This window comes from Rhinatrema bivittatum, chromosome 4, assembly GCF_901001135.1.
Source record: "Rhinatrema bivittatum chromosome 4, aRhiBiv1.1, whole genome shotgun sequence".
In the NCBI taxonomy this organism is placed as follows: Eukaryota; Metazoa; Chordata; class Amphibia; order Gymnophiona; family Rhinatrematidae; genus Rhinatrema; species Rhinatrema bivittatum.
In genome coordinates, this window is record NC_042618.1 from 196,406,763 (window position 1) to 196,432,503 (window position 25,741).

Consider the following 25,741-nt stretch of genomic DNA (forward strand, 5'->3'; position numbering starts at 1 on the left):
ACTGAGATTGAAGTCCCTTCCTAAGATTAAAAGCTCTTCTGCATGAGAAAGTAAAATTTTTTTCCGCTTTCCAATAGGAGCTTTGATCATAATTGGGTGTGTATAAATTGACTAGTGTGAATTGTTACCAAAAGAAACTTTCCATGGATGTCAGAAAGCTGAGAAAGCACCTCGTGTGTAAAAAAAGGTGGAAATTAAGATGCCCACACCAGAATATTTAGCTCCCGCTAAAAACTTGTGGAGATAATTCTTAAAGGAAAGGAGACGCTCATGCCTTTTCCGTAAATGGGTCTCCTGCAAAAATATAATAGAGGCCTTATGATAGGCTAACTCTTGAGATAATAGCTGGCGTTTCTGAAAAGTAGTAAGGCCTTTAACATTAAGAGAAAAATTTGGGTTGCCATTAAGAAGTATACAATACCATGCAACCCTTATGCATAACAAAGTGCTCAGGTCAACTACACAAAAAATGACAAACTGATTTGCTAATGTTTGTGCGCAATGATAAATGAGTATTACATAACCCCCCACCCCACCTACACACAAACACAAAATTCCCACTATCCAGAACATGATTCACCTGACCTCTTTGGCAGATCTCTCCTCTTCTTGGGGACATAGGGTGCAGATTGAGATGGGGGTCACAGCTAACCCCCCTCCAATTAACCAATAAAAATATATTAGAAAAGAACAAGAAATTCTTCCATCACATAAGCTAAAAGGGTACAGTAATGAAGCATTGCATAATTAACAACAGCTATTGCATGCCTCAGTAGCGAAGCTAGTACAAATACTAACTAATCCAGAGAAGAAATGGCCCAAAGGCCAATTAGTCAGTTAGATTCTTCAGCCCTGGTCCATCAGAGCCGAACGCAAGTTCTCCGACTGTCAGCGCAACCTCCCGCCTCCCTTTCCTGCTCATTGCCATCTTGGATGGGTATCTGTTTTTGGCGCGCTAGGTGCCATTTTAAGCACTGCAAAGTTAATAGATAAATTTGCTTGCTTGAAGGCCTCCACAGCTTCCGATACAGATTTCACCTGAAAAGCAGTACCTTTAAGCACAAAGTGCAGGCTAAAGGGAAAAGTCCATCAATATAAGACATGCTCAGCTCGTAAGGAACATGTTACCTTTCTTAACTCAAAATGTTTGCGGAAGGTGGACGGAGAAGGTCATTAAAAATAGCAATAGTGTCCCTCCCATTGCCACTCAGATTGTTTCCTTGCTGCATCAAAAAAGAGAGACTTTTGGGAAAAGCTATGAAGGCATAAGATGATGTTGCTGGCCTAATTATCAGGTTTGGGGCCCAGAGCTCTGTGGGCCTGTTCAATCTTGATCGTGGAGATGGAGCGATCGGTTGATGTTTCCCCAGCTTCATTAGCAGTAAGTAAGAAAGTACAGATTTTAAAAAAAAATTTTTTGGTAAGTCTGTTTTTATTTTTTTAAAAAGCATAAAATAATGAACATTACAAAGTATATATCTGATTACATACAGCATATTTTTTGTAAAACTCTTATGTTCATTTTTCTCTTCCTAGTCCATTTAACTCTTATCCCTCCTCCCAAAATAAACATTTTTATTCATTTTTTAACTCCACAAACAGCATTATCCTGAACACTGAGGTGAAAAGTACAGCATGTGGAAAACAAACATATAACAGAAGTGTATATAAATACCGAAAAGTACAGATTTTTATAGCATCGCTGTAGGCTGTGTCTTCTGGCATCCCCCGAATCATCAAATTACACCACCGTGAGCAGTTTCCAAGGTCTTCTAGTTTTTCGGTGAGGAATGCACATTCGGTTTGCACTGACTTCTTTTGCACTACTAAAGTATTGAAGGAGTCGGTGTGGCTTTCTATTTGAATGTTGAGTTTGTCGACGTGTGATCCAAGGGCCACCAGGATCTCTGTACAAGCATACTGTTCCCAGTGATTTCAAGTATTGCTGTATTACACTTACATGAAAAAAAACATAAATTGCCGAGGGGGAAAAGTGGAGTCTAGCTTGTCTACTTGGGCCTTTTGGCCCACCATTATTTAACCACATTTCGGAGAGCTTAGGCAAGAGAGGTCCTGGCCACTGGTCCAGACTTGATTTTTTTAAAAACTCTGTTGGTGCATATGTGGCTGTATTCTTTGAATATAGCCACATAAGTTATCCAAGTACATGTATGTGGATAACTTTAAACCTAACCGGTAATATTCAAAGATATCCAGTTAGATTTAAAGTTATCCAGTTTAAAGGTAGCCAGATAATTTTATTCAGGGATATTTAATAGGATGTTTATCCCGCTGAATATACCTAATAACTTATCTGGCTAGTTAAGTTATCCATTTTATCCTTTTTGGAAAATTGGCATCTTTGTGTTTGAGTATGAACCTCCCAAAACATAAAAAGGGAATTTTTTTTCACAAAAACTTGCTCACCTTTTAGCGATTAGATGTGTTGTCTTTTCCTTTTTTTTTTTTTTTTATAGACCATCCTTATCTAAGTATACCCATCTTTATGGTTTATTACCCCTACTTGTCAGAAAAAAAATTGACAAGAAATTAGTGTATTGCACAACCCATCCACCTCCCCACTGAGAGTTGTCATTTATTTTTCTCTCATCCTTTAAGGTGGGCTAGACAGGAAACAGATAGGAATATGCATTCCTTCTCTTTCTTTTCAGGGTTTGTGAGCATACATGTTTTATATGCATAAATTTCCAAAAACAAAGGGCATGAATAGGTATTTCAGAACAAATATGGAAAAGTTTTGTTTTAACTTCAAGTAAACGAAAAATTTCCCTGTACACATCCCTAGAAACTGAAGAGCTGCAGGGCCATAGACACCCAGTAAATCCTGCATGAGACTGAAAAGATTTTACTAAAAACTTGCTTCTCATTGGCATGCAACAGAGGTCACATTAACCATATGTGTGACTAGTTCTGCTGTCATCTGAGAACACCTATTACAGGTAAGCAATTTTATTTCTGTTTTTGATGTACTGTTATTTTGATTAGGGAGTGCCTCTTTATTTTGGTGTGATATCAACTTTAGGGGGTCATTTTCTAAGCCTATTGCACACGGAAAGTCCCTTTACGCGTGTAATAGCTGAGTCAGGGTGGTGAGGGGAAGAGTCGGGGCAGCGAGGAGGCAGACGCAACGGTATCTTCGCTGGCGGGGATAAGGTAAGTTATGTTATCGTCGCCAGTACTGCGCCCAATAGCGCCACCTTTCAAGGTGGCGCTATTGGGTGCGAAAGCCGGCAGCGATAACACCGCGGTGGTGCGATCGCTGCTGGCTTTCGCAGGCTCGACCCCCACCCCCCGTTACCGCTGGAGTCACCATTCTCTTCGAGAATGGAAAATCCAGGCCTTAGCTGCTTAATGAATCAGAATGAGTCTGATGGTCAAAGCCACCAAGCCATCTCCATTTTCCTTAAATGTAAATATTGATCTTACATGAAAGTTTTATTTTAGGTGCATCGAGATTTTCGACTTTGGTTGACCAGTTTACCTAGTAACCAGTTCCCAGTGTCCATCCTGCAGAATAGTTCAAAGATGACCATTGAGCCACCACGAGGGGTCAAAGCTAACTTACTGAAGTCATATATGAGCCTCAATGAGGAATTCCTTAACTCCTGCTCTAAGGTACAAGAAGAGACAAATACTGTGCAGATACTGTGTGCCCAACTTATTTGTGAAATTTGGATAGCTATATTTTGAGATTATGATGTTAAAATGCTATAGTTTATGTTGCTTTGTAAAGCACTGTGTATGCCTGGTAGCTTTATACAAATAATAATAATTTTGAGTTTGAAAGTGCCATGGCTAGAGGCTTTTAAACAATGGGTGGTGGTTTTCAGAAGTCTCACTTATGCCTGTGCTACTGTGCCTGACAGGTTTCTGAGTTCAAGTCCTTGCTGCTGTCTTTGTGCTTCTTCCATGGGAACAGCCTGGAGCGAAGGAAATTTGGACCGCTGGGCTTCAACATTCCCTATGAGTTTACTGATGGAGACCTCCGTATCTGCATTAGCCAGTTAAAGATGTTCCTGGATGAATATGAGGATATCCCTTATAAGGTGGGAGTTCTATCAACTGGTTACAGAATCCACACAGGGGAGGGGTCAATACTGGACCTAGTGCTTACCAATCGGGATAGTATCTCTGATGTTGTACTTCATCATCTGGAATCCGGTTCATTCAAAGGCAAGAGTCCTAGACTTCAGGAAAACTAATTTTGTTAAAATGATGGAGTACCTCAAGAAGTTGTTAACTGGTTGGGAAATCTAGGGGAAGTAGAAGAGCAATCGGAAAAACTAAAAGGGATATTGTAAAGGCAGCTAACCTTTTTATTAGGAAAGTAAATAAAGGAAAGAGGAAAAACAGGCCACTATGGTTTTCTAGACATAGCTGCAAAGACAAGGGAGAAAAGTTTAGCATTCATAAACTACAAGAGATCACAGCAAACGGAAGACAGGCAACAATATCTGGAAAAGCTAAGAGAAGCTGGGAAAGTAATCAGGAATGCAAAAACTCAAATGGGAGAAAAAATAGCAAGTAAAATGAGAGGACAAGGCTTTTTTAGATATGTTAGTGATACAAGAAAGTACAAAAGTGACATTGAGAGATTCAAAGGAGAAGGGGAGGAATATGTAAAGATTGATGAGGAAAAAGCAAAAGTGCTTAACAAATACTTCTGTTCAGTGTTCACAGTGGGTCTGGAGCAGGACCACATAAAACACATACAAATAAGATTAGAAGTAAGGTAAAACTTAATTGATTTTCAGAACAGTGGGATCATGAGGGGCTAACTAAACAAAGTAGATAAGGCGATGGGGCTAGGTGGGATACATCCAAGGGTACCAAAGGAACTTAGATAAGTCCTGGTAGCATCACTGGCTGACATTTTCAATGTTTCTTTAGAGTCAGGAGTTGTTCCAGAGGAATAGAGAGGGGCAGATATGGTTCTTATTCATAAAAGTGGGTGTGGAGGAGGCTGGGAACTTTAGGCCGATTAGTCTGGCCTCTGTGGTGAGCAAATTAATAGAATCATAGCTAAAACAGAGGGTAGTGCATTTTCTGGTTTAATGGATTACCTTTTACTAAAGGTAAATCTTGTCGGATGAATCTGATCAATTTATTTGATTGAGTGACCAGAGAGTTGGATCAAAGGAGAGCACTAGCCGTAGTGTACTTGGATTTCAGAAAGGCCTTTGACACAGTTCTGCACAGGAGACTTATAAATAAATTGATTGCCCTTGCTATGGAACCTAGAGTGACTGACTGGTTGAGTGGGAGGTGACAAAGTTTACTTTGAGGAGGGGAGGGTGGGTGCGTTACTAGTAGTGTGTTTCAGAAATAAGTCTTGGGACCAGTTCTTTTCAACATTTTTATGAGTGACAATGTCATGGCCAGGTTGCCCAATTTGGTTATACCCCTGAGGCAGGAGGAAGCCGGAGCAGACAGGTCAGGCATGTGGTCATCTGCAGGGGCCAAGAACAGGCAGGACTGGGGTAGATCTTCTGCCTGACCAGCTACCTTCCTCAGGAAAGAGTCCAGCATTTATTTCAGATGCCTTGGGTTACTAGAATTACACTATTCCAGTGGAGGGTAATACTTTGCTTAAGGAACTGCAGGATAGGAAGACTGAGCTCCCAGAGCATGTATGTGTTCAACAACCAATGCAGTCCAAATTTATTTATTTATTTGGACATTTTATAAACCGTCGTTCCATGTAATGATCACAATGGTTTACAAAAGTAACATTCATAGCTATAAATCAGCAAATAATGAGTTACAGAGTAGTATTCATAAACATGCAATAACATCTATCAAATGAAATGTTCCAATACATATTAACTAAAGATCTAGGACATAAGGTGAAAAGTACAGAACAATAAGATAATATAACAAATTTCATATATTAGTACTTTGTATTGAGATTCTTATATTCTCTTGTTAAATTTATTCCTCATACTTCAGTTAGTATCTCATGTCATTCTTGTTACTGTAGCTCTCTACATTCTGATGTTCTTAAGTTAGATTATATGCATTTTTGAAAGGCCATATTTTTAGCTCACGTTTAAATCTCTGTCTGGTATCAATCTTAACATCTCAGGTAGAGAATTCCAAAGTTTTGGGCCCACTATGGAAAACATACAATTTCTTACTTGCATCAGATGTGTGCTCCATATTGTGAGAACAGTCAAGAGACCTTTATTTTGAGATCTTAGTGCTCGCTGAGGTGTGTATGTTTGTAATATCATGCCTATCATACTGATGCTACTGGAATGAATGATTTTGAATATTAACGTTATTTGCAACAACATGGTGGCATGGACATTATCGTGATGAATTCAACAGCTCCTGGAGAGTGAAGATGCAGCCCAAATAGAATCAGCAGCAACATTCTCAGAATTTCTTCAAGTCTGTATCTTTAGGCATAGTGGCTAGAACTGTGGCTCCGCAACTAGGCAGCAGTCTCATGATCCAAGTCATGGCTGAGAACTTCCATTTAAGGGAAAGTAACTGTTTGGGGAAAATCTGGAAGAACTAATTTAGAGTCTAGGAGATCAAAAGCCACGAAGACTATCTGAGAACAGAGGTCGATCTTTCTGTCAACCTAATATAGGTTAAGAACATAAGACATACCATACTGGGTCAGACCAAGGGTCCATCAAGCCCAGCATCCTGTTTCCAACACTGACCAATCCAAATCACAAGTACCTGGCAAGTACCCAAACATTAAATAGATCCTGTTACTGTTCCTTAATGATTAATAGCAGTTTATTGACTTCTCCTCTAGCAACTTATCCAAACATTTTTTAAACTGCCATAACCACACCCTCTGACAATGAATTCCAAAGCTTAATTATGTGTTGAGTGAAAAAGAATTTCCTATGATTTGTTTTAAATGAGCTGCTTGCTAATTTCATGGAGTGCCCCCTAGTCATTTTAATGGCTGAGAGAGTAAATAACTGATTAACATTTCCCTGTTCAAGTCCTTTCATGATGGAAGGATCGAGGTCCTCTATCATATCCCCCATTAACCATCCCATCTCTTCTCCAAGCTGAACAGCCCTAACCTCTTTAGCCTTTCCTCATAGGGGAGCCATTCCATGCCCTTTATCATTTTGGTCACCCTTTTCTGTATTTTCTCCAGTGCAACTATATCTTTTCTGAGATGTGGCAACCAAAATTACACACAGTATTCAAGATGCGATCTCACCATGGAGCAATCAGAGACATTATGACATCAACTGTTTTATTCGCCATTCCCTTCCTAATAATTCCTAACATTCTGTTTGCTTTTTTGACCGCGTCAGCATACTGAGCTGACGATTTCAATGTATTATCCACTATGATGCCTAGATCTCTTTCCTGGGTGGTAACTCCTAATATGGAACCTAATATTATGTAAATATAGCAAGGGTTATTTTTTCCTATATGCTTCATCTTGCACTTGTCCACATTAAATTTTATCTGCCATTTGGATGCCCAATCTTCCAGCCTTAAAGGTCGTCCTGCAGTTTATCACAATCCACTTGAGATTTAAATACTCCGCATAATTTTGTGTCATCCGCAAATTTTATCACCTCACTTGTTGTACCCCTTTCCAGATCATTTATAAATATATTTAAAAACACCTGTCTGTTACGTGTGCCGGATGTGGCAGACCCGCGGCTCGGCCCTCTCACCTCTCTCGAGTATATCCAGTGCCTGGTCCCTCATCTCTGGTGGCGGTAGGCCGCCGGCTCCGTCCTCGGGCTGCCCCTGGTGCCTCCGGCTCAGCTATAGATCCTGGTGCCTCCGGTTGAGCTACGAATTCTGGTGCTCCGCACTGGGCCTTCCCACGCGGCCTGCGGAGAAACACCGCTACTCATCGCTGTGCCCCTCCCTAGGCACGCACACATTACTGCACTTTAAGTAGGGTCCGTGGCGGGAATCGAGCTGCAGCCCCGGATGAAGACGTCAGCGGAGCCTCCAGTATTTAAGCCCGGGCTCTGCTTCCTAGAATTGCCTTTGCAAAAGGTTTCCTCGCTGGTCAAGTACTCGTTGCCTCTTGAGAGATTCTTCTCGTTCCTGGTTTCCTCGCTCCTGTGTTCCTGATCCTCGTTGACTCCTGTTCCTGGTTTCTTCACTCCTGTGTTCCTGATCCTCAGTCTATCCTCGGATTGCTTTCTCGGACCTAGACCTCTGCGTTGCCTGACTACTCTGTTGCTTCTCTCCAAACCCAGACCTCTGCATTGCCTGTCTACTCTGTTGCCTCTCTCCAGACCCAGACCTCTGCATTGCCTGTCTACTCTGTTGCCTCTCTCCAGACCCAGGCCTCTGCTTTGCCTGACTACTCCGTTGCTTCTTTCCAGACCCAGACCTCTGCATTGCCTGACTACTCCGTTGCTTCTCTTCAGACCCGGACCTCTGCATTGCCTGACTACTCAGTTGCCTCTCTCCAGACCAGGACCTCTGCATTGCCTGACTACTCCGTTGCCTCTCTCCAGACCCGGACCTCTGCATTGCCTGACTACTCCGTTGCTTCTCTCCAGAATAGGATCTCTGCATTGTCTGACTACGCCCTCGACTCGCTCCTTGTCCTGAACACAGCCTTGCTTGCCACTGCTTCCAGATTGCCACTGGCCCTGACTCCAGCTTGCCTTATGACACCTCTTCAGTCTACTTCCTGGACTTGACTTATTGAGACTTCGACCTGTTTTCTCGGGCGCCCCCTGTCAGACTTTGGTTTTCTTGGCACCCGGATCTTTGGGACTCCGCCTCATCTCATCTCCTCTCCTCTGTTGCTGTCTTTGGGCTGACCTCGATCCTTCCATCGACGACATACGGAGGCCCACCTAAGTCCAGCTGGCCCGGAACCCAAAGGTTCAACCCGCGGGGAACAAGGGCTGGTATTGGTGAAGCTCTAGCCAGCCTCCGTCCATCAGCCCACTCCACCTGCCAACGGTGTGGACCCGTAGGATCCTTCCTACAGGTTGCCTCAACCCCACCTCGGCCCAAGGGTCCACCTCTGGTGCAACAGGTTGCAAAGGCCATGGACCCGGCGGAACTGTGTCCCCTCCAGACTATTCCTGGCCTGGCCTCAAGGGTATGAGAACAACAACAATTTCTCAGGGCATTGGCCTCCTCCCTTGAGCATCTACATGCCCGACTCGATGCCTTATCCAGCAACCCAGTTCCAGTGCCAGCCTCTTCTTCTCAACAGCCGGCTCCTTCCACTCCTAAAGCCCTGCTGGCCCTACCAGCTCCACCTCGTTTCAATGGTGACTCTAAGCTCTGCAAAGGGTTTATTAACCAATGCTACATGCAGTTTGCTCTGCAGCCCTCCATCTTTCAAGATGAACTAACGAAGGTCACCTTTATTTTGTCTCATCTCAAAGGGAAGACGCTGGCTTGGGCTTCACTTTTGTGGGAGTGATAGGACTCCCTCCTACAGGAACTGTCGCAATTTGTGGCCGTGTTTCGGCAGACCTTTGACAATCCTGGGCAGCATGCCGTGGCAAGCGTTAATTTGCTACATCTCCAACAAGGCCAAAGAAGCCTATTTGATTATATAATCGAATTCCAGACTTTAACTCACCTGGCAGGAAGACTGTCTGTGGGCTATCTACCTGGATGGACTCTCCCTGCAACTAAAGGATGAATTAGCAGCTTGGGAGATCCCCTCCTCTCTTGAGGATCTTATCGATCTAACAGGCCAAATTGATCATCATCTCCAAGAGCATCACCTGGAGAATCGGATGCCCAAGAAGCCCTCTCGGGTTCGCGCCCATTCACCACCAGCCATCGGCCCTGCCTCCAGTAGGGTCCCTATTGTGGCCAAGACGGAAGAACCCATGCAGTTGGGCAGTGGATATCTGTCCCCAGAAGAGCACCTCTGGCGGAGACAAACAGGCCTCTGTCTGTACTGCGGAGCCCCCAGCCATCATCTACAGGTCTGCCCTGTCCGTCCGGGAAACTTCCCGGCCTAAGTTCAGTTGGGGTCCTGAACTTGGGCGTAATGTCACTGGCCCCTCAATTATCCGTGCCTGTCACTTTAATCTGGGACTCCCAGTCCTTTCCAGTTCCTGCTCTGGTGGATTCCGGAGCTGGAGGTAATTTTATCCTCAAGGATCTAGTTCAACTTCTGAGTATAAAAACCCTTCCCCTTGAGACCTCTCTGTGCATTGCTTCCATTTATGTAGAACCGTTACCTGGATGTATTTCTTTGACCACAGAGCCAGTTCAACTCCATATTGGCACCCTTCATATTTAAGAAATCAAACTATTGGTACTAAAGAAATTCATTCATCTGGGAGTCAACTCCCCTGAATTCGATTGGGGGTCACTCCAGCTGGTGGAATGGGGTTCCACCTGCCATTAGACGTGTCTACACAAAATGGTGCTATTACCCATGGTTCCTCTGGCGACCACACCCTCAGGCATACCTGCTCCCTATGCCAACTTTGGAGATGTGTTTTCAAAGCAAAAAGCGGACCTTCTACCACCTCTTCAGAGGTTTGATTATCCCATCGAACTTCTGCCTGGGACTACGCCTCCCCGAGGGCATACGTATCCTCTGTCCCTTCCTGAGACCAAGGCCATGACAGAGTATATCCAAGAGAACCTTGCAAGGGATTCATACATCCCTCTACATCTCCTGCCGGTGCAGGATTCTTCTTCGTTACGAAAAAAAGATGGACCATTAAGGCCATGTATTGATTATCGCGGCCTAAATGCGATTACCCGTAAAGACAAGTATCCTTTGCCCTTAGTCTCTGAACTATTTGACCATCTACATGGAGCCTCTATATTCACCAAGTTGGATCTATGTGGAGCTTACAACTTGGTGAGTATTCACCCTGATGACATCTGGAAGACCGCTTTCAACACCAGAGATGGGCATTACAAATATTTTTTTATGTCCTTCGGCCTCTGTAACACGCCCACAGTATTCCAACAAATGATTAACGAAATCTTCAGAGACCTATTATACATTAAAGTTGTGACATACCTTGATGACATCCTTGTCTTTTCCAAGGATCTGGCTTTGCACCGCAACGATGTTCGCACAATTCATGTCTCCGTGAAAATCACCTGTTCACAAAATTGGGCAAATGCTTGTTTGAAAAATGTAGTCTGCCCTTTCTTGGGTACATCATTTCACAATGGGGGTTCTCGATGGATCCTGAAAAACAGAAAGGAATCCAAGACTGGCCACAGCCCGTGGGTCTTAAAGCACTCCAGCGATTCCGAGGATTCACATACTATTACCACCATTTTATTCCACATTACTCAACGTTGACGGCTCCTCTTATAGCATTGACCCGTAAGCGCAAAGATACTCGAAACTGGACTCTGGAGGCCATTACAGCCTTTCATCACCTCAAAGAAGCCTTCCTAGCTGTATCCTGCCTTCACCATCCAGACCCAAACCACCCCTTTCAGGTCGAGGTGGATGCCTCTGTAATTGGGGCGGTCTTGAGCCAAGACAGTGAAATGCTAAGAGAAATTAGGGAAGCTAACCAAATTGGTAGTGCAGTAATAATGGGAGACTTCAATTACTCCAATATTGACTGGGTAAATGTATCATTGGGACACGCTAGAGAGATAATGTTCCTGGATGGAATAAATTATAGCTTTATGGAGCAGTTGGTTCAGGAACCAACGACCGAGGGAGCAATTTTAGATCTAGTTCTCAGTGGAGCACAGGACTTGGTGAGAGAAGTAACGGTGGTGGGGCCACTTAGCAATAGTGATCATAATATGATCAAATTTGATTTAATGACTGGAAGAGGAACAGTGTGCAAATCCAAGGCTCTCGTGCTAAACTTTCAAAAGGGAAACTTTGATAAAATGAGAAAAATTGTTAGAAAAAAACTGAAAGGAGGAGCTACAAAAGTAAAAAGTGTGCAAGAGGCGTGGTCATTGTTAAAAAAAATAACATTCTAGAAGCACAGTCCAGATGTATTCCACACATTAAGAAAGGTGGAAAGAAGGCAAAACGATTACCGGCATGGTTAAAAGGAGAGGTGAAAGAAGCTATTTAGCCAAAAGATCTTCATTCAAAAATTGGAAGAAGAATCCAACAAAAGAAAATAGGATAAAGCATAAATGTTGGCAAGCTAAATGTAAGACATTGATAAGACAGGCTAAAAGAGAATTTGAAAAGAAGTTGGCCGTAGAGGCAAAAAATCACAGTAAAAACTTTTTAAAATATATCCGAAGCAGAAAGCCTGTGAGGGAGTCAGTTGGACCATTAGATGATCGAGGGGTTAAAGGGGCACTTAGAGAAGATAAGGCCATCGCAGAAAGATTAAATGATTTCTTTGCTTCGGTGTTTACTGACGAGGATGTTGGAGAGGTACCCGTAATGGAGAAGGTTTTCATGGGTAATGATTCAGATGGACTGAATCAAATCACAGTGAACCTAGAAGATGTGGTAGGCCTGATTGACAAACTGAAGAGTAGTAAATCACCTGGACCGGATGGTATACATCCAGAGTTCTGAAGGAACTAAAAAATGAAATTTCAGACCTATTAATAAAAATTTGTGACCTATCATTAAAATCATCCATTGTACCTGAAGACTGGAGGCAGCAAATGTAACCCCAATATTTAAAAAGGGCTCCAGGGGCGATCCGGGAAACTACAGACCAATTAGCCTGATTTCAGTGCCAGGAAAAATAGTGGAAAGTGTTCTAAACATCAAAATCACAGAACATATAGAAAGACATGGTTTAATGGAACAAAGTCAGCATGGCTTTACCCAGGGCAAGTCTTGCCTCACAAATCTGCTTCACTTTTTTGAAGGAGTTAATAAACATGTGGATAAAGTTGAACCGGTAGATGTAGTGTACTTGGATTTTCAGAAGGCGTTTGATAAAGTTCCTCATGAGAGGCTTCTAGGAAAAGTAAAAAGTCATGGGATAGGTGGCGATGTCCTTTCGTGGATTGCAAACTGGCTAAAAGACAGGAAACAGAGAGTAGGATTAAATGGGCAATTTTCTCAGTGGAAGGGAGTGGACAGTGGAGTGCCTCAGGGATCTGTATTGGGACCCTTACTTTTCAATATATTTATAAATGATCTGGAAAGAAATACGACGAGTGAGATAATCAAATTTGCAGATGACACAAAACTGTTCAGAGTAGTTAAATAACAAGCAGATTGTGATAAATTGCAGGAAAACCTTGTGAGACTGGAAGATTGGGCATCCAAATGACAGATGAAATTTAATGTGGATAAGTGCAAGGTGATGCATATAAGGAAAAATAACCCATGCTATAATTACACAGTGTTGGGTTCCATATTAGGTGCTACAACCCAAGAAAGAGATCTAGGCGTCATAGTGGATAACACATTGAAATCCTCGGTTCAGTGTGCTGCGGCAGTCAAAAAAGCAAACAGAATGTTGGGAATTATTAGAAAGGGAATGGTGAATAAAACGGAAAATGTTGTCATAATGTCTCTGTATCGCTCCATGGTGAGACCGCACCTTGAATACTGTGTACAATTTTGGTCGCCGCATCTCAAAAAAGATATAATTGCAATGGAGAAGGTACAGAGAAAGGTGACTAAAATGATAAGGGGAATGGAACAGCTCCCCTATGAGGAAAGACTAAAGAGGTTAGGACTTTTCAGTTTGGGGAAGAGACGTCTGAGTGGGGAGATGATAGAGGTGTTTAAAATCATGAGAGGTTTAGAATGGGTAGATGAGAATCGGTTATTTACTCTTTCTTATAATAGATGGACTAGGGAGCCCTCCATGAAGTTAGCATGTAGCACATTTAAAACTAATCAGAGAAAATTCTTTTTCACTCAACACACAATTAAACTCTGGAATTTGTTGCCAGAGGATGTGGTTAGTGCAGTTAGTATAGCTGTGTTTAAAAAAGGATTGGATAAGTTCTTGGAGGAGAAGTCCATTACCTGATATTAATTAAGTTGACAGCCACTGCTATTACTAGCAACAGTAACATGGAGTAGACTTAGTTTTTGGGTACTTGCCAGGTTCTTATGGCCTGGATTGGCCACTGTTGGAAACAGGATGCTGGGCTTGATGGACCCTTAGTCTGACCCAGTATGGCAAGTTCTTATATTCTTATATTCTTACGAAATGTTATTATCTGTTAATTTTCTTTTCATGAATCCTGCTACACCAATCCCAAGACCCTCCCGGGAAGTTGTGGTGTTATAGGAGAGATGTGATAATTTCAAATATCTTATACATATTTATTATGGAGGGTAGTTCTCCTCTCCTTTCTTCTGTCTTTATTTGCTATCTCCTGTTCAGTCATCTGACATATTTTGTTCCTGTTTTTTTCTCTGAGTGAACCTTAACAATTTGAATATTTCTGTCATGTTTATGATCTGTTTAATGCTTTGTCATAGGAATATTGATTTTCTCTGTACTGCATCACCTCTAAGTAGTGGCAATAATGTCTCAGAGAAAACTCTGTGCTCTGCCTCCATCTGCTGATAAGGGACATAATTCATGGAAAGAAAATTAAAAAGCAATACAATTTCTCCATTTTAAAACCTTTGAATGCACTAATAACTTCAAATAATCAGTCATGCAAACTCTTTAGTACTCTATGTTCTATGCCTGACAGTGCCAATCTACATCTCACAGAGCTAAGCACAAGGCATATGGATGGTTAGAGACTGTTCTTATATCATGGGGCCCCACTAGTTAGATATCTTTGTTGTTTGCCTCACCAGGTTCTGAAATACACAGCTGGCGAGATTAACTATGGAGGTCGAGTGACAGATGACTGGGACAGACGCTGCGTCATGAACATTTTAGAGGATTTCTATCATCCAGATGTGCTTCAGGAAAATCACATCTATTCAGAATCTGGGATCTACAAACAGATCAATACTTCTTATGATCTCAATGTAAGAAATTTCTAGAACATACTCCCCTTGCTCTAATCTGCTCTGTTTTTCCATCTCATCTCACTCTTCCCTAATTCCATTTTTCACTTCTCTCTACTAAGTCTGGAGACTACAGACAGATCAGTACAACTCATGAAAAAAAATAATTGCATCTGAAATCTTGATGAATAGTGCTGCTGCTCACAAGTTTCAAACAGCCTCTTTTTTTCTATGAAGAAGAGATCTTTAAATCTTCTTTAGAGCTAAAAGAATAATTTGTACTGCTTGGCATATTCTATTATGCTTAATGGATCCATGACTCCTGGACTAGATTTATCCCCGCTTTACAGTGAGATCAGAAACAACAACCTGAAGCTGATCATAGTTCTTTAAGAAGCCATGTATATTGCAGACCGATACCTTTTATTGATGCTCAAGGTGAGTAGCAATCTCTAGCAGCTCCTGGGAAGGAGCTATCTTGACCCCCTTGGTGGATAATTTTCAAAATGATTTACATGCATTAAAGTAGCATATATCATAGCAACTTCCAAAAGCCTATTTAATTGCTTAAAGTGTTTTTACACACGTAAAATCTATTAGCAATTCAATAGCATATATTGTAGCAATTTTCAGAAGCCTGCATATGCGCATAAAGTACATTTAGACGTGTAAAATTCAGTTTTAAGCACATAAATCCTCACAATTGGGCCAGCCAGGGAGATACTTCTTTCTCTTACCTGACTAAGAGGAGCTGATTTTACCGATGTATTGTTAACAGACCTGTATTGGGTGATCTTAAGTTTCTTTGAGGTTTATGTAATCTAAGTGCTGTGTTTAACCAATCAGTTTGATCTTCACGAGATGCCTGTGGAGTTAAGAACCCAAATAGAGAGAAAGTCTTTTAAAAAGAATTTGAAAACCTGGCTTTTTAGAACCGCATTTGGAGGCATTGAATGAGAGCTATCTTAAATATCATTTTAATACCATTTTAAGCATTTATTTACACAACATCAGGCACTTAACTTTTTACATCTGAAAGGGAGGAATTTATAATATATACAGCAAGTATTTTAATGTATATTTAAATTGTTTTAAGTGGATTGTATTTTACTAAGTTCTTAATTGTCTATTATATTCGCTTATTTGTTTTATTTACTAGATTTTAGGAATAATTGCTCTTTATCTAATTTATTGTTATTTATGTTTTATACATGGACACCGTTGTGATGGCCAGTCTGAACGACGGTGTATAAGAGCTTGCTAAATAAATAAATAAATAAATAAAATAAGTCCTTTTGAAAATTACCCTCTCTGTTCTTTTAATATACTAACAGGTCGATTTTGAAAAACATTGCACATGTGAAAAACAGGGGTTTCGCGCATTTTCAAAGGAACCTGACCACACGCGTAACCCCCGTTATGTGCAGAAGTGCTGGGTCCAAGGAAAGGGGTGGGGCTGGAGGCGGCCGATACAGCGTCCATTTGCTGCTCTGCTGGGGAAACATGCGCCGGCCGTTGGCCAGCGTGTTCAAGTTGCTTCAGCTCCAATGGAGCAATAAGCAAAAAAATTAAAAAAAAGAAAAGGTAGCAAAAAGGGTTTAGGAGAGGAGAGGGGAAGGGAGGGAACTGGGGAAGGCCACACAGAAATTGTGTAAGTCCACCACCCCTTGCGTGCACCACCCGCACATGTGCACGCGGCCCACAGATTTTATAACATGCGCACGCCGGCACACACATCTTATAAAATCAGCGCATCCATGTTTGCGCGCCAGGAAGCACGTGCACCTTTAAAAATCTTCCCCTGTGTCATTCACAGATTACCCCACACACTTTCAATCTGGTGTGTACAGATGATTTACTTTTGTGTCAGTACAGCACACTGTTGATGAATATGCTTATTTCTGTTGTCAAATGATATCATTCCAGAAGTTGTTCATACAGATTTCCCAAAATCTGGACCACTGGAGATCACACACTATTCAATTTAGATTAAGATATGTTGTGGGCTTAGTCTACTGTGCAACATAGAAATCATATACTGCTAGATCTGTCCGCAGCATTTGACACAGTAAACCATGACATACTATTGAAAAGACTGGAAGAAATTGGATTACAAAACAAAACAATTAAATGGTTCACATCCTACCTTAACAATAGATCGTATCAGGTACAGATAAAAAACTCAGTATCAGACAAAATCACACTAAAGACAGGAGTCCCCCAGGGTTCAGCACTCTCAGCAATCCTGTTTAACATTTACATGCTCCCCCTCTGCCACCTACTGGCTGGGCTAGGTATCATACACTACATATATGCTGACGACATTCAATTAATTCTACCAGTTGAAAAAACACTAAACTTTGCAATGTTATACCTAGACATAATTAAACAACTATTAAACCAAATGGAACTAGTAATCAACATTGAAAAAACAGAATTTATACATCTTGAACGAAAAAACATCGAAAGAATTCAAAATCCCATTCGACTTAAAAATGACAAATCAGTATAATTAACTGATAAAGCTAGAAACCTAGGAGTAATTATAGACACGGAACTGAGCCTTAAGCAGCACATATCAATAAAAGCAAGAGAAGGCTACGCCAAACTAATGGTCTTTAGAAGACTAAAACCCTTATTAAATCAGGAACACTATCGTACAGTACTACAAGCATTAATATTTGCCAGCACGGACTACTGTAATTCACTTTTCCTAGGATTACCATACACCACTATCAGACCACTGCAAATACTACAAAACTCGGCCGCCAGAATACTTACTGGTAAAGGCAGAAGAGATCATATCACCCAAACACTTGCAGATCTACACTGGCTCCCAATAGAGCAGAGAGTTCAATTTAAAACATTATGCACAGTTCATAAGCTAATAAATGATGAAAATTCTGACTGGCTAAACACCTCATTACGATTACATGTCCCTCAAAGAAACCTCAGATCAGCCAACAAAGCACTGCTAACCATACCCTCAGTCAAAACAGCAAAATTGACCCAAGTTAGAGAGAGAGCACTATATTTGGCAGGACCATTATTATGGAACACATTACCACTGGAATTAAGACTAATGAAGGACTTAAAACTCTTCAAAAAAGGCTTAAAAACATGGCTCTTCAGAAAAGCATTTCACACTGTGAAATGCTTTTAGGTAGCGGAATAACAACACATACACAAAGCAGGAAGTCACCAAGTAAAAGCAGAAATGCTTATTTTTATTATCTTCTCACAATTAAGTATTAAATGAGACAGTTAATCGTAAATGGTAACCACACCCATTCCCCATTTAGAGTATATTATTGAACTATGTAACCGTATAATAATGGCACCCTATGGATAATTTAGAAACCACATATTTGTGCCTAACTGTAAACCGTTGTGATGGTGCACTACTAAACGACGGTATAGAAAAGTTTTAAATAAATAAATAAAATAAATAAATATATTCTTGCATAAACAACATTAACAGTATATTTGAAAAGTGATTTTATTGGTATACTGTGGGGTTCATTTTCAGCCACAGTGTGGTTCAGCTAGTTAGCCGGATAAACACATCCTTATTTAGTGGTGCAGTCGCACCGCTGAATATACCCAGCTATCTTAAAGCTCGCCAGTTATGGCTCAACCACAGTTAGCTGCTTAACTTATGTGACTAACTCCACTCCTCCTCGGAACACCCCCTTTTTATCCAGCTAAATTTTAGCCATATAACTAGTTAACCCAGCTAGAATTTATCCAGATAAAGGATAAATATAGCCAGGTAAACCATTTAGACAGATAGCTATTACGTTATTTGTCTAAATGGCTTTTGAATAAGAACATCTGTATGTTTTTTGATCCTTTGGAGTTTGTTAGCTGTGTAATACACTCATAACCAACTAACAGAGGACTATAAAGTATAATGTACACTGATGTCTGGTATCACTTATGTAAGATGGAACCATATATTATTGGTTATTGCTTCAATATTTGTGTATGCCGTTTTTAATTTTTATAATTTTTCAATTGCAATTGCAAGTGTTCCCAATTCAGTTCCCAGCTTACATAAAAGATACCGGACATTAGGGATGTGAATCATTTTTGAACGATTAAAATTATCGTCAGATAATTTTAAAATCGTCCAAAATCGTTAAAGTGCACAATACAATACAAATGCCCCCGATTTATCGTCAGGGGCATTTGTATTGTATTGTTAAATAGGGCGCGGGAAAACCGGCACACCAAAACAACCCTAAAACCCACCCCGAACCTTTAAAACAAATCCCCCACCCTCCCGAACCCCCCCAAAATGTTTTAAATTACCTGGGGTCCAGTGGGGGGGTCCCAGCGCGATCTCCAGCTCTCTGGCCACAGCTGCGTTGAGAAATGGCGCCGGTGGCCCTTTGCCTTTATCATGTGACAGGGCAAAGGTAGCGCAGGCGCCATTTTGGTTCCTGGCTCCCGACGTCACGCGTGCAGGAGATCGCTCCCGGACCCCCAGGGACTTTTGGCCAGCTTGGGGGGCCTCCTGACCCCCACAAGACTTGCCAAAAGTCCAGCGGGGGTCCGGGAGCGACCTCCTGCATGCGGGCCGTATTGCCAATCTTCTTCTACTCCTCAGAGCTGTTTCCCTGGAACCAGGTACTCGCTCCTCGAGGACCTGCCTCCGTTCCAGCGCCAGTGCCATCTCCTATGTGGAACTGCTGCGTGAGTACTTGTCAATGAGTCTCTGCTCCCAGGGATCTGGTACTCGCTCCTCGAGGGCCAGCTCTCCCTATCTCGGGGCTTCTCCATACTGGGGACTCTGTGAATGTCTTATTGTACTCATTCTCTCAGTTCTTTTCACTACAGCATTGCTACCGGAGGAACCGCTGTTCCAGCGCCCTGAGGAATACTAGCCCAGCCGGGCTCCATCTTCTACTCACTACCGCCACCTCTGGTGGCTTCACAAACTGTCTAAATAAAGATATAATCTGTGTTTGTGTGTCCAGAGCTGAGCCTGACCTGTGGCCTCTCACGGGACTTCCCCCTGTGGGCGTGGTCAGCTGCCACAGTGTTCAAGGGTCCACCCAAACCTTACAAAACATAACAGACTGTCTGTGCCCTCAGTGTACATTATACTTTATAGTCCTCGGTTGGTTATGAGTACATTATAGAGAGGACTAACAAGGTTGTGTAACTTGTAGCTGTGTAATACAGAAAAGTCTTAACAGAAACTTAGATAAACTTGTCTAATAAATAAAAAGAAATTTCTAGAAAAATGTTATTTTCCTCAAACATTTTCTTTCCTTCCCATTCCTCTTACTACTTCATCTACATAGGCAACTGCCTAATGCTTATTGGGAACAAAATCTGTGGATAGTTGCAAAATTGATACTTTTTCCTGTGATTGTTACTCTAATTCTCAAAGGGAAAGTATGCACGTACTTTTCCATCTGCAAGTTACCTAAGGAAAAAGAACCCACCAAACTGTGTGAGTGTGTACATTACATCCCTCACTCCGGCATGTCTCCACTCATTGCAGGCAAAAGTACATAAGTAATTGAACAATACACATATATGTGGAGAGGTAAAAATCTAAGTAAATCCTTCTTCTTAGATTTCGTATTTTATTTTCTTAATTATATGTTCTGGCCCGGAACTAATGGATCTCCTCCTCCTTATGGACTTTATTATAAGTGCTACTGAAAATTAATTTTCTTTAACCTTGTTAGCATTTTTATTTGTTTTGAAGAGCATTGTGGTGTTATTTTGAAAATGAATAAATATAGGACCGGATTTTAAAAAGGATACGCACATAAGGTACGCGCGTAACCCTTTTAAAACCCCCCTGCGCGCGCTGAGCCTATTTTGCATGGGCTCGGCGGCGCACGCAAGCCCCGAGACGCACGTAAGTCCCGGGGCTTGCAAAAAGGGGCAGTCGGGGGCGTGGCCAGGGGGTGCGGTTTTGGATCGGGGGCATGTTCGAGGGGCGTGTGGGCGGTCCAGGGGCGTGGTCGAGTGCCCCGACACAGCGGCCTAAGTCGGGGCCTGCCGCGCCTGTGCACGTAAGTTACTACTGCCCGGCAGCAGTAGTAACTTTTCAGATAAAAGTAGGGGGGGTCTAGATAGGGCCAGGGGGGTGGGTTAGGTAGGGGAAGGGAGGGGAAGGTGTGGGGGGGTGGAAGGAAAGTTCCCTCTGAAGCCGCTCCGATTTCGGAGCAGCCTCGGAGGGAACGGGCAGCGCACGCAGGGCTCGGCACGCGCAAGTTGCACAAATGTCCACCCCCTTGCACACGCTGACCCCGGATTTTATAAGATACGCGCGGCTACACGCATATCTTATAAATTCCAGCGTTCTTTTGTTCGCGCGCGCGCTGTGTTTTAAAATGTACCCCATAACGTTTAAAAAAAAAATCTGGTAAATAGCTTATGAAAATTGCCCTCTGTATCTAATTATAAAGGCATTTTAAGAATATCTTCTACCTAAGCTAATATATTTTTCTCTCCTCTTCAACTGCATACCTCATGCCTCCCATTTTCTCTTCTGCACATCTTCCATCACAAGTATTTTGAGTCTATAATGACAGATTGGAACCACTTATGAGCCCAACATACAAAATATTTCTAGAATATTCTTAGCCTTACTGTAAAATGTGTTTCACATAAACACAAAATGGAAGAAAATTCTTAATGAGTCCGGTCCTCCTGTCTGCTCTCCTACCCAGCATCTCTTTTTATTCTCCTCCTTTCCTCCCCTCCCCTCACTGCTTTCCTTTCACCTTGCTTAGTCTAATAATTTGTAGGCAGATAAACATTATTTATGATAGTGCTTCCCTAACATCATCTTTGAGATCCCTAAACTGTTCTTATTTTCAGGATAATTGAGATATTTAAGATCCGATATTCGGTGACACTTTGCTGGATAAAGTTCCAATTTATCCAGCTAAGTGACAGCATCTGAATATCCAGCTGTGTTTAGCAGCTACCACTTAGCTGCACAACTACTGATCTGGCTAAGTAGTTAGCCAGTTAAGTGGTGAACAAAACAGGGACATAATGGAGATGAGCTACTTTCTGGCTAATAAGTACCAATATTTAGATTCTCTCACTGTTACTGGTTAAGATCTTTATGATTGCTCCCTTTTGTATTCTCCTGTAGCATGGTAATGTTGTTTTAGACTGTTTTGTTTTTATCATGAAACTGTATATGTTTTATTGTACCCCACCCCAAACTTTTTGGATAAACTTATCTGGCTAACTTTGAGTTATCCGGATATATTTAGTGGCACAGATAATGGCTGAATATTGGGCCCTTTTTATAGGTATTCTGAAAATCAGTCCTGTTTAAGGGTCTCAAAGACCAGATTTCAGGGACCAAAGACTGAGAACAGTACAGTTAAAAACATATATAATCTCATTATGAGTAATCTACGGATACAGCACTTGGCAGTTTTTGTTTTGACATATGGCCCCTCCTACTTCTGGGTTAAGCCCCACCAACTGGACCCACCTCCCAGCCAATCAGCATTCACCCTGGTCCAAGCCCTGCCCCTTTCTCTGCCTTGGCTCCACTCCTTTGACATTCAGACCACTCCTTTGACATTCTGCCACTCCTTTGACATTCTGCCCACACTTTGCCCCTTTTTGCTCATGGGAAGGGTGGCGGGGGTGTGGTTGCCACTTTTATCTCTGTGCTTCTTTTAGTCCCTACTTCAAAGAAATGCCTGAGCATATTATGACAGGGAGATGCAAAGTGGTGTAATCTATCCTTAGGAGCAAAGAGAGGAGAAGAAGAAAGGGATAGAGACAAAACAACAGACCTCAGCATGCAACATTCCTGGCTTGCCTTGGCTTTCACCTCCCCTGCTGCATTAAGTCACATCAACATGAGCGGACAGTGTATGTCTGTCTGTCTGTCTGTGTATATTCAAAGCCTATGATCAAAAATTTTGTGGTGCTGTGCTTATAAAAACTCCTAAAACAAAAGTTTGGTTCGTAGTAGCATGCAGAAAAAGCTGAAGGGATTGTGGAGGCTGAAATTGAACACTTCAGGTTTTTACAATATGTACTAAGGAATTTTCAACAAAAAAATTTTATATACCACTCAGCATATGAGATGCCTCCAGCTTCTTCCACATCCACTTACAGATGCAACAAAACCACCCACAGGAACACTGCAATGTATGTCACCCTAGGAACTGATACAGGAAATTCGGTGCTCCCCTCCAGAGCCACAGCAGTAATCAGGATAAGATTGGAGTATAAAGTAGGAAAAAATGAATCAAATTTTCAGCAGTTTTTGTGTGTGTGTTGGTGTGTGTTAGGCAATTTTTCATTTCTTAAAATGATAAATTTTGTATATGTGACTAGTTTTCATACATACACAGGTTTTAAAAACTGCTTATGCATTTCTATACATTACTTTTCCAAAATACATATTGGATTATTTCAGATCTATAATATTGTTTTTCCCTTTTGAAGTTTATATTAAGACATGACCACTTTAAAAAAAAAATATTTTGAAAAAAATAGATTTTACAGTGTTCTGGTACAATGTTAAATGCATACTATGGAGAAAAAGAAATTATTACAAAACTGCATTGTCCCCACTTCCCCAAACAAGTTTGAAATTGCCCCTACTTTAAGACATGTCTGGGCATGTTATGATGAGGAGGGGTGGGGTGTCTACTCCCGAGCTGGATCAAACTACAGAGCCCTGCATGCACTGAGTGACTGACAAATCTGTTATGAGTAGAGGAGATGAAAGGGCTGAAATCCTACACTTATGGTCTACCAAAGAAAAACAACATCTTAACAGAATTCTTAATTTCATTAAGATTATCCATTAGTATTTCTTCTAAAATGTCTATTTTGACAGGATTATAATAATGTTTTTTCTTGTACATCTCTGCTTTCTGCAACTTTGGCTAAAATGTGTGTGCTTACATGTAAACTTGTAGATTTAAAAATGTGATAATTCACGTATAATATTTTTCCCAATTAAATATCTTAAGAAATTTATTATTCAAATTATTATCATCATTATCATCTGACATTTTTTCCTGCCTTTTTTCCTGCTTTCTCTATTCCTTCCGAAAGGCATGCCTAGGCATGCCCTGGTATATGCATAAAAGGAGCTCAGGTGCTGTCATTCATTCAAACAGGGTACTTCCCCTTTGAGCCATGATATTTCCAGTGATCTCATCCAAGATGGCTGCTTTCTTTGATATCATTTCCAGTGATGTCATCCAAGATGGCCATCCTAGGCCACCTGGCCAACATCTGGAAAAATATATTTCCATAGGCAAAAAGGGCATGGTATGGGAGGAGCTAGTTGAAATGTCAAAGGGATGGAGCCGAGATGAGAAAGGGGCGGGGCTGGAAGGTGGGTCTAGTGGGCAAGGCTTATCCCAGAAGTGAATGCTGATTGGATGAGTAGAGGGCCAGTAGGCAGGGCTTAACCCAGAAGTGGGCATGGTCACCTTTCAAATCAAAGTTTGACAAGTGCTGTATCTCTAGACTTCTATTATGATACCACTATTGTCTCCCCATTATATCTCCAGCATCATACACTGTTTAAATTTAGGAGCTCAACATTTAGATTGAGGATTTACAACCTTCTCAGGGTTATCCCAATTGCAGTATTGAAATATGTCTAATTTCCTTTCTGTGTTCTCTTCTTTATCCCAGGACAAGCAGGATGATAGTCCTCACATATGGGTGACATTATCAGATGGAGCCCTGGTACGGAAAACTTGTGTCAAGAGTTTCTAGAAACTTTTGGCTGGCACTGTGGGCACACTGAGCATGCCCAGCATGCCATGATATTTTCAGCCACAGGGGTCTCCCTTCAGTCTCTTTTTTTCTGCCTTGCTGTAGCAATCAGGAGCTCTGGAAAACCAATTCCCTCACATTTATCAAGGAAGAAAATTTTCCAGTCACATATTCTCAGTCACAATTTCATCATAATTGGGTCTCCTTTTCATATAGTCTCGGTGAGTACATTTTTCAAATACTTTTTGATCAATTCTGGTCACCTCAGCGTCGATTCCCGCCAGTCGTCAACGTTATCAGGCCAAAAATGTTATCATGGCCTTGAGTTTCAAAAATTGTCCGGATTGCAACCGGACTATGTCTATCACCGACCCACATTATGTTTGTGTTCTTTGCCTGGGATCAGACCATGACGTCCGAGCCTGCTCAACTTGTGCCCAAATGACACCAAAGGGCTGACGAGCTCGGCTAGATAAGATGGAAGAATTATTTAAAAAGATTCCATCATCATCGTCAATGTCTTCACCAAGGATAACTCCTCCTTCGGCATCTATGCATCGAGAGGAAAAATGACCCGATGACCGGCTGTCACCGGCGCCGTCCGGAACCTCGATAGCATCATCTTCGGCATCGAGAAGCCATCGTGAAAAAAAGCGGCATCAACATCGGTCTATCGATCCAACCGATGAACAGACATCGACATTGGGATCTAGACCCATTGGATCGATGCCGAAGAAGGTCCGTGTACTGGAGCCAACTCCACCGGCTGTACACGTGGAACCGAGGCGCTCTCCACCGGGCTCGGTGTTGGAGGAAGTGCCACCATGACTTATCGTGGAAGTACCTATAACACCAGCAGTACCTTCCCCAGTAGCAGTGGATACTGCCCCAATTTCAAGGGAAGAAGTGACTACTTTAGTCCAACAGGCGGTCGTCGAGGCTATACGGAATCTGCAACCTCCGACAGCGCCTCCGACACCGGCATCGATACCGCCAGTGGCACCGGATCAGTCCTTTTTTCAGCCTTTGCTGAACAGTCTCGATGCCTTAATAGAGGCTTTCCCTACGGCACCCACAGAACCGGTTCCATCGAGGAAACCATTGATGCCACAGATGACTCCAACCATTCCGACCCAC

At 42.0% G+C, this 25,741-nt stretch overlaps 1 protein-coding gene across 2 annotated transcripts in view; it reads left to right on the forward strand.

Moving 5' to 3' along the window:
• DNAH1 (dynein axonemal heavy chain 1) overlaps nucleotides 1-25,741 on the forward strand; it is a 1,058,897-nt gene that overhangs the window by 951,233 nt on the left and 81,923 nt on the right. For both annotated transcript variants that reach the window (XM_029599497.1, XM_029599496.1), the window contains exons 70-72: nucleotides 3,466-3,636; nucleotides 3,888-4,067; nucleotides 14,702-14,878. In XM_029599497.1, coding sequence (XP_029455357.1) covers nucleotides 3,466-3,636; nucleotides 3,888-4,067; nucleotides 14,702-14,878 — 528 coding nt within the window. The remainder of the gene's footprint in view (nucleotides 1-3,465; nucleotides 3,637-3,887; nucleotides 4,068-14,701; nucleotides 14,879-25,741) is intronic.